General features: G+C 68.8%; 3 protein-coding genes across 7 annotated transcripts; 1 reads left to right on the plus strand and 2 right to left on the minus strand.

Annotated features, from left to right (window-relative positions):
• Positions 1 to 548: 548 nt before the first annotated feature.
• Positions 549 to 3,137, plus strand: YIPF2 (Yip1 domain family member 2). Of its 3 annotated transcripts, XM_039572629.1 has the most exons (9): positions 549 to 720; positions 969 to 1,004; positions 1,080 to 1,174; positions 1,252 to 1,332; positions 1,408 to 1,495; positions 1,581 to 1,697; positions 1,810 to 2,021; positions 2,464 to 2,645; positions 2,844 to 3,137. In XM_039572629.1, the coding sequence occupies exons 1-9, from the start codon at positions 564 to 566 to the stop codon at positions 3,034 to 3,036; spliced, it is 1,161 nt and encodes a 386-aa protein (XP_039428563.1). In that variant the 5' UTR covers positions 549 to 563; the 3' UTR covers positions 3,037 to 3,137. The 3 variants fall into 3 exon arrangements, with proteins under 3 accessions (XP_039428563.1, XP_039428561.1, XP_039428562.1); XM_039572627.1 differs by having other exon boundaries at positions 969 to 1,174; XM_039572628.1 differs by lacking the exon at positions 969 to 1,004 and having other exon boundaries at positions 1,026 to 1,174.
• On the minus strand, positions 3,131 to 10,027 carry CARM1 (coactivator associated arginine methyltransferase 1). Of its 2 annotated transcripts, XM_039572625.1 has the most exons (16): positions 9,852 to 10,027; positions 7,766 to 7,891; positions 7,575 to 7,681; positions 7,390 to 7,494; positions 6,610 to 6,720; positions 6,343 to 6,520; positions 6,174 to 6,264; positions 5,543 to 5,624; positions 5,357 to 5,442; positions 5,168 to 5,257; positions 4,879 to 5,016; positions 4,356 to 4,445; positions 4,164 to 4,276; positions 3,976 to 4,053; positions 3,806 to 3,874; positions 3,131 to 3,727 (listed from the first exon to the last, which is right to left on the minus strand). In XM_039572625.1, the coding sequence occupies exons 1-16, from the start codon at positions 9,994 to 9,996 to the stop codon at positions 3,591 to 3,593; spliced, it is 1,746 nt and encodes a 581-aa protein (XP_039428559.1). In that variant the 5' UTR covers positions 9,997 to 10,027; the 3' UTR covers positions 3,131 to 3,590. The 2 variants fall into 2 exon arrangements, with proteins under 2 accessions (XP_039428559.1, XP_039428558.1); XM_039572624.1 differs by having other exon boundaries at positions 3,131 to 3,874.
• A 597-nt stretch (positions 10,028 to 10,624) lies between these two features.
• LOC120412256 lies at positions 10,625 to 12,337 on the minus strand. 2 transcript variants are annotated; one of them, XM_039572631.1, is made up of 5 exons: positions 11,461 to 12,337; positions 11,292 to 11,369; positions 11,121 to 11,207; positions 10,965 to 11,008; positions 10,625 to 10,847 (listed from the first exon to the last, which is right to left on the minus strand). In XM_039572631.1, the coding sequence occupies exons 1-5, from the start codon at positions 11,849 to 11,851 to the stop codon at positions 10,806 to 10,808; spliced, it is 642 nt and encodes a 213-aa protein (XP_039428565.1). In that variant the 5' UTR covers positions 11,852 to 12,337; the 3' UTR covers positions 10,625 to 10,805. The 2 variants fall into 2 exon arrangements, with proteins under 2 accessions (XP_039428565.1, XP_039428564.1); XM_039572630.1 differs by having other exon boundaries at positions 10,965 to 11,207.
• Between the last annotated feature and the right edge of the window lie 274 nt (positions 12,338 to 12,611).

Consider the following 12,611-nt stretch of genomic DNA (forward strand, 5'->3'; position numbering starts at 1 on the left):
TTTCTGGGGGGTGTCCCCACTTCTGACCGTACTGTAGCACTGGGGGGACGCGAGGGGGGCTGGGGGGGGCTCTGGGGGGAATTTGGGGGATCTGACCCCCCCTCCCCCAAAACCCCCGTCCGAAATTCGGGGGGGGGGTCGCGCGGGGGGGGTCGTGCAGAGCTTTTATTTTTGTACCGGCGGCGGCGGGCGCTGTAAATACTGGGAATAGTGGGGGGGGCGGGGGGGGGGGTCCCAAAACCCCTCAGCACCCTCGGAAGGGGGGGCCTGGGGGTGACCCCCCACACCCCGGGGGTCTCCCCCCCCCTTTGGCACCCCCTTCTCCCGCCAGCGGCTCCAATAAAGAGGAGAAGGGACCGAGCCCGGGGGTCTTTCCTGGGGGCTCTGGGGTCCGGGGGGGGCTGTCAGCGATGGGGGCGGTTTGGGGGGTCCCGGGTGGGTTCTGGGCCTACTCGGGGGGTCCTGGGGGTGTGTGGGGAGGGTCCTGGACTCGGGGTGGGGGGTCCGGGAGGGTCCCTGGGGGGGTCAGGGGTCTCCGTCCCCCCGGGGGGGTCTCGGTCACCATGACCGGAAACGGCTCCAGTCGGGACGGACCGAGCGGAACCATCGTGGGGGCGGAACGGCGCGGCGGGAGCGCGGGACGGGAGCGAGACGGACCGGGCGGAAACCACTGTAGACGGGGCGCGGGGGAGGGACGAGTCCACGTCGGCGGAGCCGGCGGTGAGCGGGGGGGGCGGGACCGGGGGTCCCGGGACGGTACCGGGAGGGTCCCTGGGGGTGGGGTCGGTACCGGAGGGGTCCTTGGGAGTGGGGTTCGGTAGCGGGCATGGCGGGGTCGGTACCGAAGGGGTCTCTGGACGGTACCGGGGGGAGTCCCTGTGTGGGGGGGGTGCCTGAGGGGGCCGGTACCGGGGGTCTCCGGACGGTAGCGAGGGTCCCTCACAGCCCGGCGTGTCTCGTCCCGGCAGCGAGAGGCTCCGCCATGGACGAGCCCCGGCCTCACGGTGAGTCCCGTGATACCCCAGGCCCGGTGCCGGTTCCGGTGCCGGTTCCCTCCGTGACCCCCCGGGCCCCCTCAGACTCCCGGGAGGCGCCGGAGCCGCGGTCGGGACCCTCCGTGGCGGTGCCGCTGCCGGAGCCCCCCGAGGACGGGGACGATGCCGACACGGCCGAGGTGAGTTGGGGGTCCCGGTGCCCCGGGGGGGTCCGGGAGGAGCCCGGCACCGACCCCCGGTCTGACCGCACCGGCAGCTCCTGGCGGGGCAGCGGCAGCCGCGCGGCTTCTGGACCTTCGAGTATTACCAGGCGTTTTTCGACGTGGACACGCGGCAGGTACAGAACCGGCACCGGGTACCGGCACCGGCCCCCGGGAGCAGCCCCGGCTGAGCCCCGCCCGTGTCCCCGCAGGTGCTGGAGCGCATCAAGGCCTCGGTGCTGCCGGTACCGGGGAAGAACTTTGTGCGTCACCGGCTGCGCAACAACCCCGACCTGTACGGTGAGGGAGGGAGGGACGGGCGGCGCCGGCCCCGCTCCCGCTCCCGGTCCCGGTCCCGGTGCCAATGCCCTTTCCCCGGTCCCAGGCCCGTTCTGGATCTGTGCCACCCTGGCTCTGGCTCTGGCCATCAGCGGGGACCTGTCCCAGCTCGGCGCCGCCCGCGGGGGCCCCGAGCACCGGTACCGGCCCCGCTTCCACCACGGTGAGGCCGGGGGAGGGGGGCACGGGGGGGTCCCAAACGGTGCCCGGTCACCTCCGGGATCGGGGTCCAGATCCCTCGGGGGCTGTTTGGGGTGACCCTGACCCCCCCTCAGCCCTTGCCCCGCACCCTGGGCCCGTTCCCGTGACCCCCCCGTGCCCCCCCAGTGCCCGTGGCCGTGACCCTCATCTTCAGCTACGCGGGCTGGTGCCGCTGGGGCTCTGGGGGGCCCTGAGCTGGGCCCGGGGGGGCTCGGGGGGCTCCTTCAGCCTCCTGGAGACCCTCTGTGCCTACGGCTACTCCCTGGCTGCGCTCGTGCCCGCCGCTGTGAGTCGGGGTCCCCGGGTTCGGGGGGGTCCTTGAGGTGTTTGGGGGTCCCTGGGGTGTCTGAGGGGTCCCTGGGGTATCGGAGGGAGATTTTGGGGGTCCCTGGGGTATTGGAGGGAGGTTTTGGGGGTCCCTGGGGTGTCGGAGGGGGTTTTTGGGGGTCCCTGGGGTATCGGAGGGAGATTTTGGGGGTCCCTGGGGTATTGGAGGGAGGTTTTGGGGGTCCCTGGGGTGTCGGAGGGGGTTTTTGGGGGTCCCTGGGGTGGTTTGGGAGGGTCCCTGGGGTGCTGGGGGGTCCTCCAGGTATTTGGGGGGGGGTCCCCAGAGTGTTTGCCAAGGATGTCTGGGAGGTTCCCCGGGGTGCTGGGAGGTCCCAGAGGGTGTTTTGAGGGGTGTTTGGGTGATTTTTGGGGTCCCTGAGGTGCTTTTGGGCTCTCCCCAGGTGCTGTGGGCGCTGCCGGTGCCGTGGCTGCGCTGGGCAGTGCTGGCCGTGCTGGCCGTGCCCTCGGCCGCAGCTCTGGCCGTCACCTTCTGGCCGCCCCTGAGGGCTGGTGGCCGCGTGCCCGCGCTGGCCGGGGGGCCGCGCTGGTGGCCCTGCACACCCTGCTGGCCCTGGGCTGCCAGGTACCCCCTGCCCCGACTGGGGGGGGTCTGAGGGGGGTCGGGGGCGCTGGGACCCTGAAATGAGCCTGGGGAGGGCTTTGAGACCCCTGAAAACGCAGCTGGGGGGGGGAATTAAAACCCCAAACTGCCCCTGGAGGGGTCCTGGGGGGGCTTTAGGGACCCCCCAGCCCCAGCCCTGATTCCTCTTTTCCCTCCCAGCTCTACTTCTTCGAGCCCCTCCCCACAGCGGGATCTTGGGGGGCCCCCGTGGGGATCCCCCCCTCCAACGCTTCCCACCCTGCACGGTGAGGGGGGGCTGGGATGGGGGAAGCCCCTGGACCGAGGGACCCCCCCATCCCCCCCCCCCGACCCCCCCTCCTCGGAGCCCGCTCCGCTCCGTGAGCCCAAATAAAAGCAGGGATTCTCCAATCCGTGCCCCGCTGATTTTGGGGAGCCCCAAGCCCCCCCCCCGGGGAGCCCCCAGAGCCCTGAGGGTGGCCCGAGCGTCGAAACCCTCCCGTTTATTCAGACTACAGCCGGAAAAATCCCGCACAGCTGCTATTCCTACAGCCGGGGCCCCCCCAGCCCGGCCCCCGCTGCACCCCCCGAGGGCAAAACGGGCCGGGGGGACCCCGAGCCCTCCGGAACGGGGCCGAACCCGGAGCTTTTGGTACATTCACGCCCGTTCCCGGCGGGATTCCCATCCCGGGGGAGGGGGGGGGAATTCCCGGTGGGATTCATGCCCCCCCCCCCCGCCCCATCCCACCAGGGATTATCTGGGAATCGGAGCGTTAAAAAATGAACCTCCCCCCCTTCCCCCCCCCTCCCCAAAAGAAAACAACAAAAAAACCCCAGAAAACCCCTCCCGGGTCCGGCACGGAGCGAGGGGGGCGGGAGGGGCCCCCCAGGGCTGGGGGGGGCCCCCGATTTTGGTTTTTTCCTGGATTTTTGGGAGCGGGGGGGCCTTTAGCTGCCGTAGTGCATCGTGTTGGTGGTGATGGACATGGGGGAGGCCATGGAGATGGGGGGGCCCCCCATGGTGAACTGGCTGTTCAGGGGGTAGTGGGTGCTGGAGCCGGCGCCGCTCTGGCCGCTGGACGAGCCTGGGGGGCAGAGGGGGGGGTCAGGGAGAGGATTTGGGGGGGTCCAGAGAGGTATTTTTGGGGGGGGGTCGGGGGTACCTTGCACGATTCCCGTGCTCATGATGGAGCCCATCCTGGAGTGGGTGTGGTTGACGATGCCGGTGTTGGCTGCGGGGTGGGGGGGGCACGGTGAGGTTTGGGGGGGGCTGTGAGACCCCCACGGTCATTATGAGACCCCCCAGGCCCGGTTTGAGACCCCCCAGACTCACCCAAAGGGATCAGGTTGTTGTGGCCCACGTTGGAGCCGCCGGCGATGACGCTGCTCAGGTCGTAAGCCGCCGGCATCCCTGCGGGGAGAGGGGGGTCAGACCCCCCCAAAAGCGGGAGGTGACCCCCCCTCGGCCCTCCAGGACCCCCCCCAGAGTCTCCAGGACCCCCCCAGAGCCCCGGAACCCACCGGCCACGGCCATTCCCGTGCTCATGTTGTAGGTGCTGCCTGTGTTCCACATGTTCTCTGACGGCGACGTGTAGTGGGAGCCGGGGGGGGGCGAGGGGGTCGTGCCCGTGTACCTGGGGGAGGGGGGCGGTTGTGAGGGTTTGGGGGGGGTCCTGGGGGTCCCCCCCGGCCCCGCAGCCCCCCCAGCCCTACCTGAAGAAGGGATTTTTCAGGTCGAGGAGGTTGGAGGACTTGGAGCCTGTCTGGTCCACCTGGGCCACGATGCTGATGTCGTAGCTCTGTCTGGGGGGGCACAGCCCGTGAGACACCCCCAGATGGACCTGGAGGGGGGCTGGGACCCCCAGATGGAGCTGGGGGGGGGTTCTGAGACCCCAAAACACCCCTGAGGGGGTCCTGGCCCCCCAAGCCCAGCAGCAGCATCTGGGTCGTGGCTGCCCCCCTCAGCTAAAAATAGTCCCCTGAAACTGGGCCAGGCCCCCCCAGGCCGAACTGGGCCAGGAGCCCCCCCTGCAGCTCCCAGAGCTGTCCCAGAGGTGCTGAGGGAGCAGCGGATCCAGAGCGGATACGGCACGGCCCAAACCGGGGCACGGCTGGGGAGGGGGCTTAGGGACCCCCCTGTGACCCCCCAAACCTCCCCAATTCACCCCCACACCCCCCAAACCTTCCCTAATCGCCCCCAAGTCTCCTGAATCCCCCGAACCGCCCCGTGCCCCACCTCTTGTTGGCGATGAGCAGACAGGTCCCTGAGAGGGTGTCCCCGGCCTTGGCGAAGAGCGGGGACTGGAACAGGCACCTCACCTGGTACCAGTGGGTCAGCGGCTCCGTGGGCGCCGTCGAGAGCCACACGGTCATTCTGGGGGGACACAGGGACACGAGGCGAGGTCAGACACAGCCCTGGCCCCCATTCCCCCCCCCAAAAAAAACAGATCCCCTCAGACCTCAACCAGATTCCCCCAAACCCCCCCAAAGCCCACCCAGGTGCTCCAGGGCGTCCCCACACCTACATGGAGCCGATGAAGGCCACGTCGAACCAGAAGGCCAGGCCGTGCACCAGCCCCGAGTGCAGCATGTGGAACTTGAAGGGGATTTCTATCCTGGGGGACAATTGGGGTGGTCATGGGGTGGCTGGAGACCCCCCCCAGGCTCCCCCCGGGCAGGGGGGGCTCAGCCAGGCCCCTGCAGGTGTCCCCCACCTGTGCAAGTCACCCTCCTTGGCTTCCAAGAAGTTCACGGTGTATTTGACGGATTTGGCCATTAAGATCCGGATGTCGAAGGTGTCCTAGGGAAAGGGGGGTGGGCTCGGTGTGGGGGCACTCCTGGCTCGCCCCGAGCCCCCCAAAGCGGCTCCTCGACCCCTCCCCACGCCGGGGGTCACTCACCACCACGGGCTGCCTGAAGTACTCGTCCACGGCGGCCCCGCGCAGCGCCGAGAGGTCGACGCCGTGGAAGGAGGGCTGGTACCTGCGGGAAACCCCAAATCGGGGACCCCCGGGGCGGGGGAAGGGGCCAGGAGCGGGTGTCACCCCCAGGCAGGGGACGGGGACGGGGTTGTGTCCTCCCCGGGGTCAGGAGGAGGCTCTGGGTCGTTGCCCCACTGCCAGGGCAGGGACTGGGGTTGGGATCGTGTCCCCAGCGAGGCCAGGGAAGGGCTCAGGGTTGTGCCACCCTTGCCAGGTACAAACAGCCCAGTGCTGGCTCTGGGACAGGGCCAGACCCCAAAACGAGGCTCATTTTCCCCAAAACAGGGCAGGTTCCCCAAAACACAAGCCAGACTTTCCCCCAAAACCATCCAGATTGCCCCCAAAAAACAGATTCCCCCCAAACCCAAGTGGATCCCCACAGATCTCACCCAGATTCCTCACAAAACCCACCCAAATCCCCGCAAAACCCACCCAGCTCCCTCCAAACCCCGCTCAGATCCCTGATCCCGATCGGAACCGTTCCCCCACGGGAATGGGGACTTGGAAAGGGGAACTGGGAGCAGGGACTGGGAACCACCCATGTCCTCACCAGAAGTTGGCCTTGGTGAACTGCTCCATGTAGAGCTGCTCGTCCGTGAAGGGCGCCAGGTGCACATCCCCGATGGTGGGGAACATATTCCCTGCGGAAGGGACGAGCCGGAGCTTGGAGCCGGGAACGGGGGGGCTCCGGCAGCTCCCGGGGACCCCCCTGCACTCACCACTGGGCTTCAGGTACTTCTTGGCGTGCAGGTAGCTCTCGAGCATGCGCTCGTTGAAGAGCATGTAGCCCATGGGCTCCGAGATGATGATGTCCACCTGCTCCGGCAGCGACACCTCCTCCACCTTGCCCGGGATCACCACGATCCGCTCCGTCAGGTTGTTGCTCTTCACCAGCACCTGGGAAAGGGTGCAGCGAGGGGGGGGTCAGGCTCTGGGATGGCCACCCTGGGTGTTTGGGAGCTCTTTGGGAGCCCCCCCCGGCTCACCTCGGCGTGCTGGGCCATGGTGCTGGCTTCCACCGCGTAGATTTTCCGCGCCCCAGCCTGCGCCGCGAAGAAGGAGAGGATCCCGGAGCCGCAGCCCACGTCCAGGACGATCTGGGGAAAGGGGGATGCCAGGGGGATGCCAGGGGGATGCCTGAGCCTCGTGGAGTTTATCCAGCCCGGGGAGCCGTGCAAATGGCAGGGATTAGGGCGGCCCCGGCGCCCAAAGCCGCTCTGATCCTGTGCTTGATCCTATATTTAACGCGGCGTGGGAACGGCGGCTCCCGCAGGAGCGGGGCTGTCCCACCCCTCGCCAGGTGTGCTCCCGAAAAATGGGGAAAACAGCCCAATTTCCAGCTCCGGGACCAGGCTGTGCTGCTGGAGCTGCAGGCAGACCCCAAAGTGAGCCTGGTTTGTCCCGAAAGTGAGCCAGGCTTCCCAAAAAACAGGGCAGATTCTCCAAAACATGAGCCAGGGTTCCCACCAGCATCCTGCCCACAATCCCAGCCAAATCCCGCCAAGACCCAGCCACATTCCCACCCCAAACTGAGCCAGGCTTCCCCAAAACCCAAAACTTATCCAGGTTCCCCCAAACCTCAACCAGATCCCACCAAAAACTAAGGCAGGCTTCCCCCCTAAAACCCGGCCAGTCTTCACAAAAACTGAGTCAGATCCCCCAAAAACCAAGCCAGATTCCCCTAAAACCAGCCAAAATCCCCAAAACAAGCCAGATTCCTCCAAACCGAGCTGAATCCCCCCCGCAACGATCGCGATCCCACAGACCTTGTCCTTGAAGTCGCTGTGGTTCTGCAGGATCGCCCGCTGGTACGTCCCCGTGCGCACATAGTCCTGCATCATGTTCTGCTGCTGGGACAGGTACCCGTAGAACTGCCGGACACACGGACACGCCGTCACCCCGGGAACGCTGCCAGGCCGGGAACATCCCCCCCAGGACCGGGAATTCCCACCTGGAAGTACTGCACGGCCGAGGACTCCTCCGTGCGCTCGCTGAACACCGAGCGCTCCGTGTTGTGGCCCCGGCAGTTCTTCAGGATGTTGTAAAAGGAGCAGAAATCTGGGGGGAAAAAGGGCGGGGGGGTTATTGGGGCATCCCGGGGGAACCCAGCGGGGTCCGGGGGCAGCCAGGGGGGTTTCGCACCGTTGGGGGTCCCGAACTGCAGCAGGACGCTGTTGCAGCCCAGGGTGATGATGAAGGATTGTTTGCCCACCCGGCTGCACTCGGTCTCGCGGGACACGGAGCACTTGAACACGCAGACGTCCTCATCTGGGAGGAGGGAAAACCGGGAATGGGGGGGGGTGGGGGAAATGGGAGAGGAGGGTGTGGAGAGGGAAAACGGGGCGGGCACAGAGGGAAAATGGGGTGGGATGGAAGAAAAAAGGGAGGGGACAGAGAGAAAATCGGGGTGAGCACGAGGCCAAGCCCTGAACCCTCTGAACAGAGCATGATAAGGCACAGTTAACCTAATTAACCCCTAATTACAGCGAGGGAGCACCCCTAAAGCACGGCCCGGGGTGAGAAAGGGGGCAGCGGCCGGAATTCCAGTCAGAAATGGGGACTGTCCCCGTGGATGTAAGGGAAGAGGCTGCAGGGCCCGGGGCTGCGCTGGGAATTGCCCCAGGAGCCATCCTAGGAGCCGGGAGTAACCCCGGGACTCGGGAATCGCCCCGGGAGTCACCCCGGGAGCCGGGAGCGGCCACCGGCAGCGAGCGGGGCAGCAGCCGGGAAAACCAACCGCGCCGCTTCCCCAAAAATCCCGGTCTTTCCGCCGGGATGCGGCTGCCGGAGCCCCCTCCCGTCCCGGCGGAGCGGCCACGCGGCGCGGGAAGTTGGATCGGGATGGACCGGGAGCGCCGGGAGCGAGGCCGAGCCGGGAAACACCTGCCCCGAGCCGGGAGCGCCGGGAGCGGGAATTCCGCCGGCTCCGGCTCTTTGTGGCCGATGAAAGGGCCGCCAGATGTGCCGGCAGATGCTGCACGGGCGGCCCGAGCCCCCCGGAGCCCCCGGCCCGGCACACAAAGGCTCCTCTGGAACGGCTTCCGGAGGCTCCGGGGGAAGCTGCGGCGTTCCCGGCGGAGAACGGGCCCGGCCGGCACCGGGAGGAGCCGCGGGCTCGGGCATGAAGCGGCCGCCGTGCCTCAGTTTCCCCCCCGCCCCCATCGGTGTCAAAGCCGTGGCCGCGCGTTAATTATTCCCGCTGGTTAATTAACGTAACGGAGCGCCCCGCTAGCACGGAGGGGGCCGGGGGCTCGCCCCCCACCGCGGATAATCCGCCGGGAGCCGCGGGGATCCTGGCCGGACGCGGAGGATCCCGAGCACAAAGCGCAGGAGACGCCGGGTTTGGGGAAAGAGAGGGAAAAATGCCCCAAAGCTCGGGAAAAGCCGGAATCCTGCGCGCAGACAAAGAGGAGTCGGCGCCGCCGCCGCCCCCCGAGCCCCTGGAACTCGGGGGCGCCACCGGGAGCCCCCCCGGGGCGCCGGGAAGGTCACGGAATTGGGGCCGATTCGGGCAAAAGTGGGAAGAAGGAGGGGGGGGGGATGGGAACGAACTTTCCGCAGCCTCCGGGAAACGCCGGGGGACGGGGACCCCCCGAGCTCCCCCCGAGCCCCCTGACCTCGGCCGGGCGGGGCGGGGGCGCTGAGACCCCCCAAAGGCATCGGGCACCCCAAAGTGCCCCCCGAGCCTCTCTCTGGAGCCCCCAGCCCCCCCCCGGCAGCCCAGCCCCCCCCGGCCCCGAACCCCCAGCCCCCCCCAGCCCCCAGCTCGCCGCCCCAGGCCCGGCCCCCCCCGCGCCCCGGCACCCCCGAACCCTCCAGAGCCCCCAGGTGCCCCCACCCCGCCGATCTCCCCCCCTCCCAGCCCCCCCATCCCCACAGAGCCCTCAGAGCCCCCCCAGCTCCTCACTGACCCCCTCAGGGTCCCTTCCCGACCCCCCCCCCATCCCCAGAGACCCCTCAGGGCCCCGTTTTAGCCCCTCCCGCCCCCTCTGACCCCTCAGGGCCCCTCCCCCATCCCCACAGACCCCTCACACCCCCCCCCACCCTCACAGACCCCTCGGAGCCACCCCGCAACCCCACTGACCCCTCAGGGCCCCTTCCCATCCTCACAGACCCCTCAGATCCTCCTCCCCCATCCCCACAGACCCTCAGACCCCCCCCCCTCTCCCCACATCCCCCTCCCCCGCCGGGCCCCCCGCCTCTCCCGGGCCCCCCCCCGCGCACTCACGGCCGTAGAGGGCGATGGCGGCGCTGTCGGGGCCGGTGCGGACCTCGAGGCGCAGCGGCTGCTGCTCCTGGTGCCGCTGGATCTCCCCGTTCGCGTCCCCGACCGTGAGGAGCCGCACGCCGGGGAACACCGACACCGCGGCCATCTTGGACCGCGCCGCGCCCCGCCCACCCGGGGCCCCGCCCCCGCCCCGCCCCCGCCCACCGGGGCACGCGCCCCGCCCCGCCGAGGCCCCGCCCCCGACAGGCCCCGCCCCCCGGCCCGGTGCGCCCCCTGGCGGGCGTGAGGGCACCGGTACCGGGACACCGGGAATGGGAACGGGACAGCGGGAATGGGAACGGGGCACCGGGAATGGGAACAGGACAGCGGGAATGGGAACAGGGCACCGGGAATGGGCACCGGGAATGGGAACGGGGCACCGGTAATGGGAACAGGACAGCGGGAATGGGAACGGGGCACCGGGAATGGGCACTGGGAATGGGAACGGCGTACCGGGAATGGGAACGGGGCATTGGGAATGGGAAACCGGGAATGGGAATGGGGCACCGGGAATGGGAACGGGGCATTGGGGATGGGAAACCGGGAATGGGAATGGGGCACTGGGAATGGGAACGGGGCACCGGGAATGGGAAACCGGGAATGGGAACGGGGCACTGGGAATGGGAACGGGGCACCGGGAATGGGCACTGGGAATGGGACACGGCACTGGGAACTGCCACCGACACCAGGACTGGCACCGGCACCGGGATCGCGGGAATGCGGCGGCGGCGGCGCTGGAGACGAACGCTTTTATTGGCACCGGAGAGTCCGGTGGGCGCCTCGCAGCACCGGGGCCACGGCGGAGCTGAGGCAGCAGCGGCGCAGCCCCGACCCGTGGGGACACCGGGACGCGCTCAAAGGACCGGGACCGGGACCCAAAGGAGCAGAGGCACTACCGGGATCCTCGGGACCCCCTCACTGGGACGGCGGCGCCGGCGCGGGGGCCATGGGGAAGCTCTGCCGAGACAGGAGCGACACGGGCGTGGATTTTGGGGGGACCGGGTGGGATTGAGGGGCCTGGGGGTGGCTTTGGGGGTCACGGGGTCACAGCACCGGCATGGGGTCTGGCCTTACCGGGGCCGGGACCGTGTGGCTCTGCCCACGCCGCCGCCGGACGCCTGTGAGGAGCAGAACCGGTGGCACCGGGGGCCAGGACAGCCCTGCAGGGCGGGGTGGGGGTCCCTGGGTGCTGCCCCCCCCGGAATTCCCGGTTCTGAGCCCCCTGCCCACCTTGCCAGGCCACGGCCACGGCCGCCAGCAGCAGCAGCAGCCCCAGGACGGCGGCACCGACCGAGACCGGGAGGAGCCAGGAAGGAACTGGAAGGGAGAGAGGGTGGGGGGGATCACCGGGGTCCGGACCGGGATCCGCGGCAGGGATCAGCCCCGGGGTGGTGCCGGTACCTTCCCGCAAGGCGCCGGCGGTGGGGGGGGGTCCCGTGGCCGCGGCGTCGCTGGGGTGACACTCGGCATCGCCCAAATCTGGGGAGAAAAAACACCAGATTTGGCTCCGCGGCACCCCCCGGGTGCGGGAAGGGGATTCCCCCCGGGATGAGCCCCCCCCCCCACCCACCGGAGCTCCCAATCCCGGGGCTCAGCTCTGACTCCAGCCAGACGCTGCCGTTGTGGCTCCGGTACCGGCACCAGAAGCACCGGGCGGCTCCGGGCAGGGAGAACTCGGCCCAGTGGTGGTCGGGAGCGGCCGGAACGCTCTGCACCGGGAGCACCGAGATTCCCTGGAAAAGCTCAAAGGTGCTGCCGGAGAAGCGTCGCGGGGCCAGGCAGCGGATCCGGGGGGGACCCAGGCCCGGGGGCATCCGGAGCACCAACGGCGCCGGGAGCAGCCTTGGCGTGGCCATGGAACGGCGGGAATCGTGGCGGGAATCCTGGCGGGAACCGTGGCTCATCTGACTCAGGCACGAGGGAAACGCCGCGGCCACGAGGAGCAGAAACTCCAACCTCATCCTCCTCCTCCTCTTCCTCCTCCTGTGGGAGCTCCCCGGGAACGAGGGATGAGCCGGAATGTGCCGGAATGCGCCGGGAAGAGCCGGGCGGCGCCGGGCAGGGGATTCAGGGCGCAGGAAGGAAGCGGCTGCTCTCGGCCCCAGGAAATGAATTTTTCACCCATTGCGCAAAAATGGGTTTTTTGTACCCAAAGCTCCGAGCTCGGGGGGGGGGAAATGCGGATCCTCCAGGCTGGGAACAGATTTCCGGGGCTGGCGCCTCGAGTTGTCGCGATCTTGACATGAAAGGGATGGAAGGAGGGACCCTGGACCCCCACATCTGCCCCAGAGACCCCAAAATCTGCTCCTGGGTCCCAAAATCTACCTCAAGACCCCCCAAATCTGCCCTAAAATCCCTCAAATCTGCCCCACACCCCCAAATCAGACCTGCACTTCCCCAAGTCTGCCCCCAGACCTTCAAATCTGTTCCCATTTTTCGCCCTGGACCTGAAAATCTGCCCCCAAATCCCCAAATTTGCCCCCAAATTCCCCTCGGCTGCCCCGGGCCCCGCGCGGTGCATTGTGGGACTCTTGCTCCGCCAGGCGGCGCCCGCGACCACCGGGGCTACGGAGGGGGCGGGGACAATTTCCCGCTGGCCAATCAGAAGTCAGGGCACAGGGGAGGGAACAGCCAATGAGCGCAGAGGACCCAGGGGGAGGCCGGGGGAAGAGAGGACCCCGCGCCGCGGGCGGCCCCGGTGCCGCCTGAAAAACTCCCGGA

The sequence above is a fragment of the Corvus cornix genome, unplaced genomic scaffold (genome assembly GCF_000738735.6).
Source record: "Corvus cornix cornix isolate S_Up_H32 unplaced genomic scaffold, ASM73873v5 scaffold5, whole genome shotgun sequence".
In the NCBI taxonomy this organism is placed as follows: domain Eukaryota; kingdom Metazoa; phylum Chordata; class Aves; order Passeriformes; family Corvidae; genus Corvus; species Corvus cornix.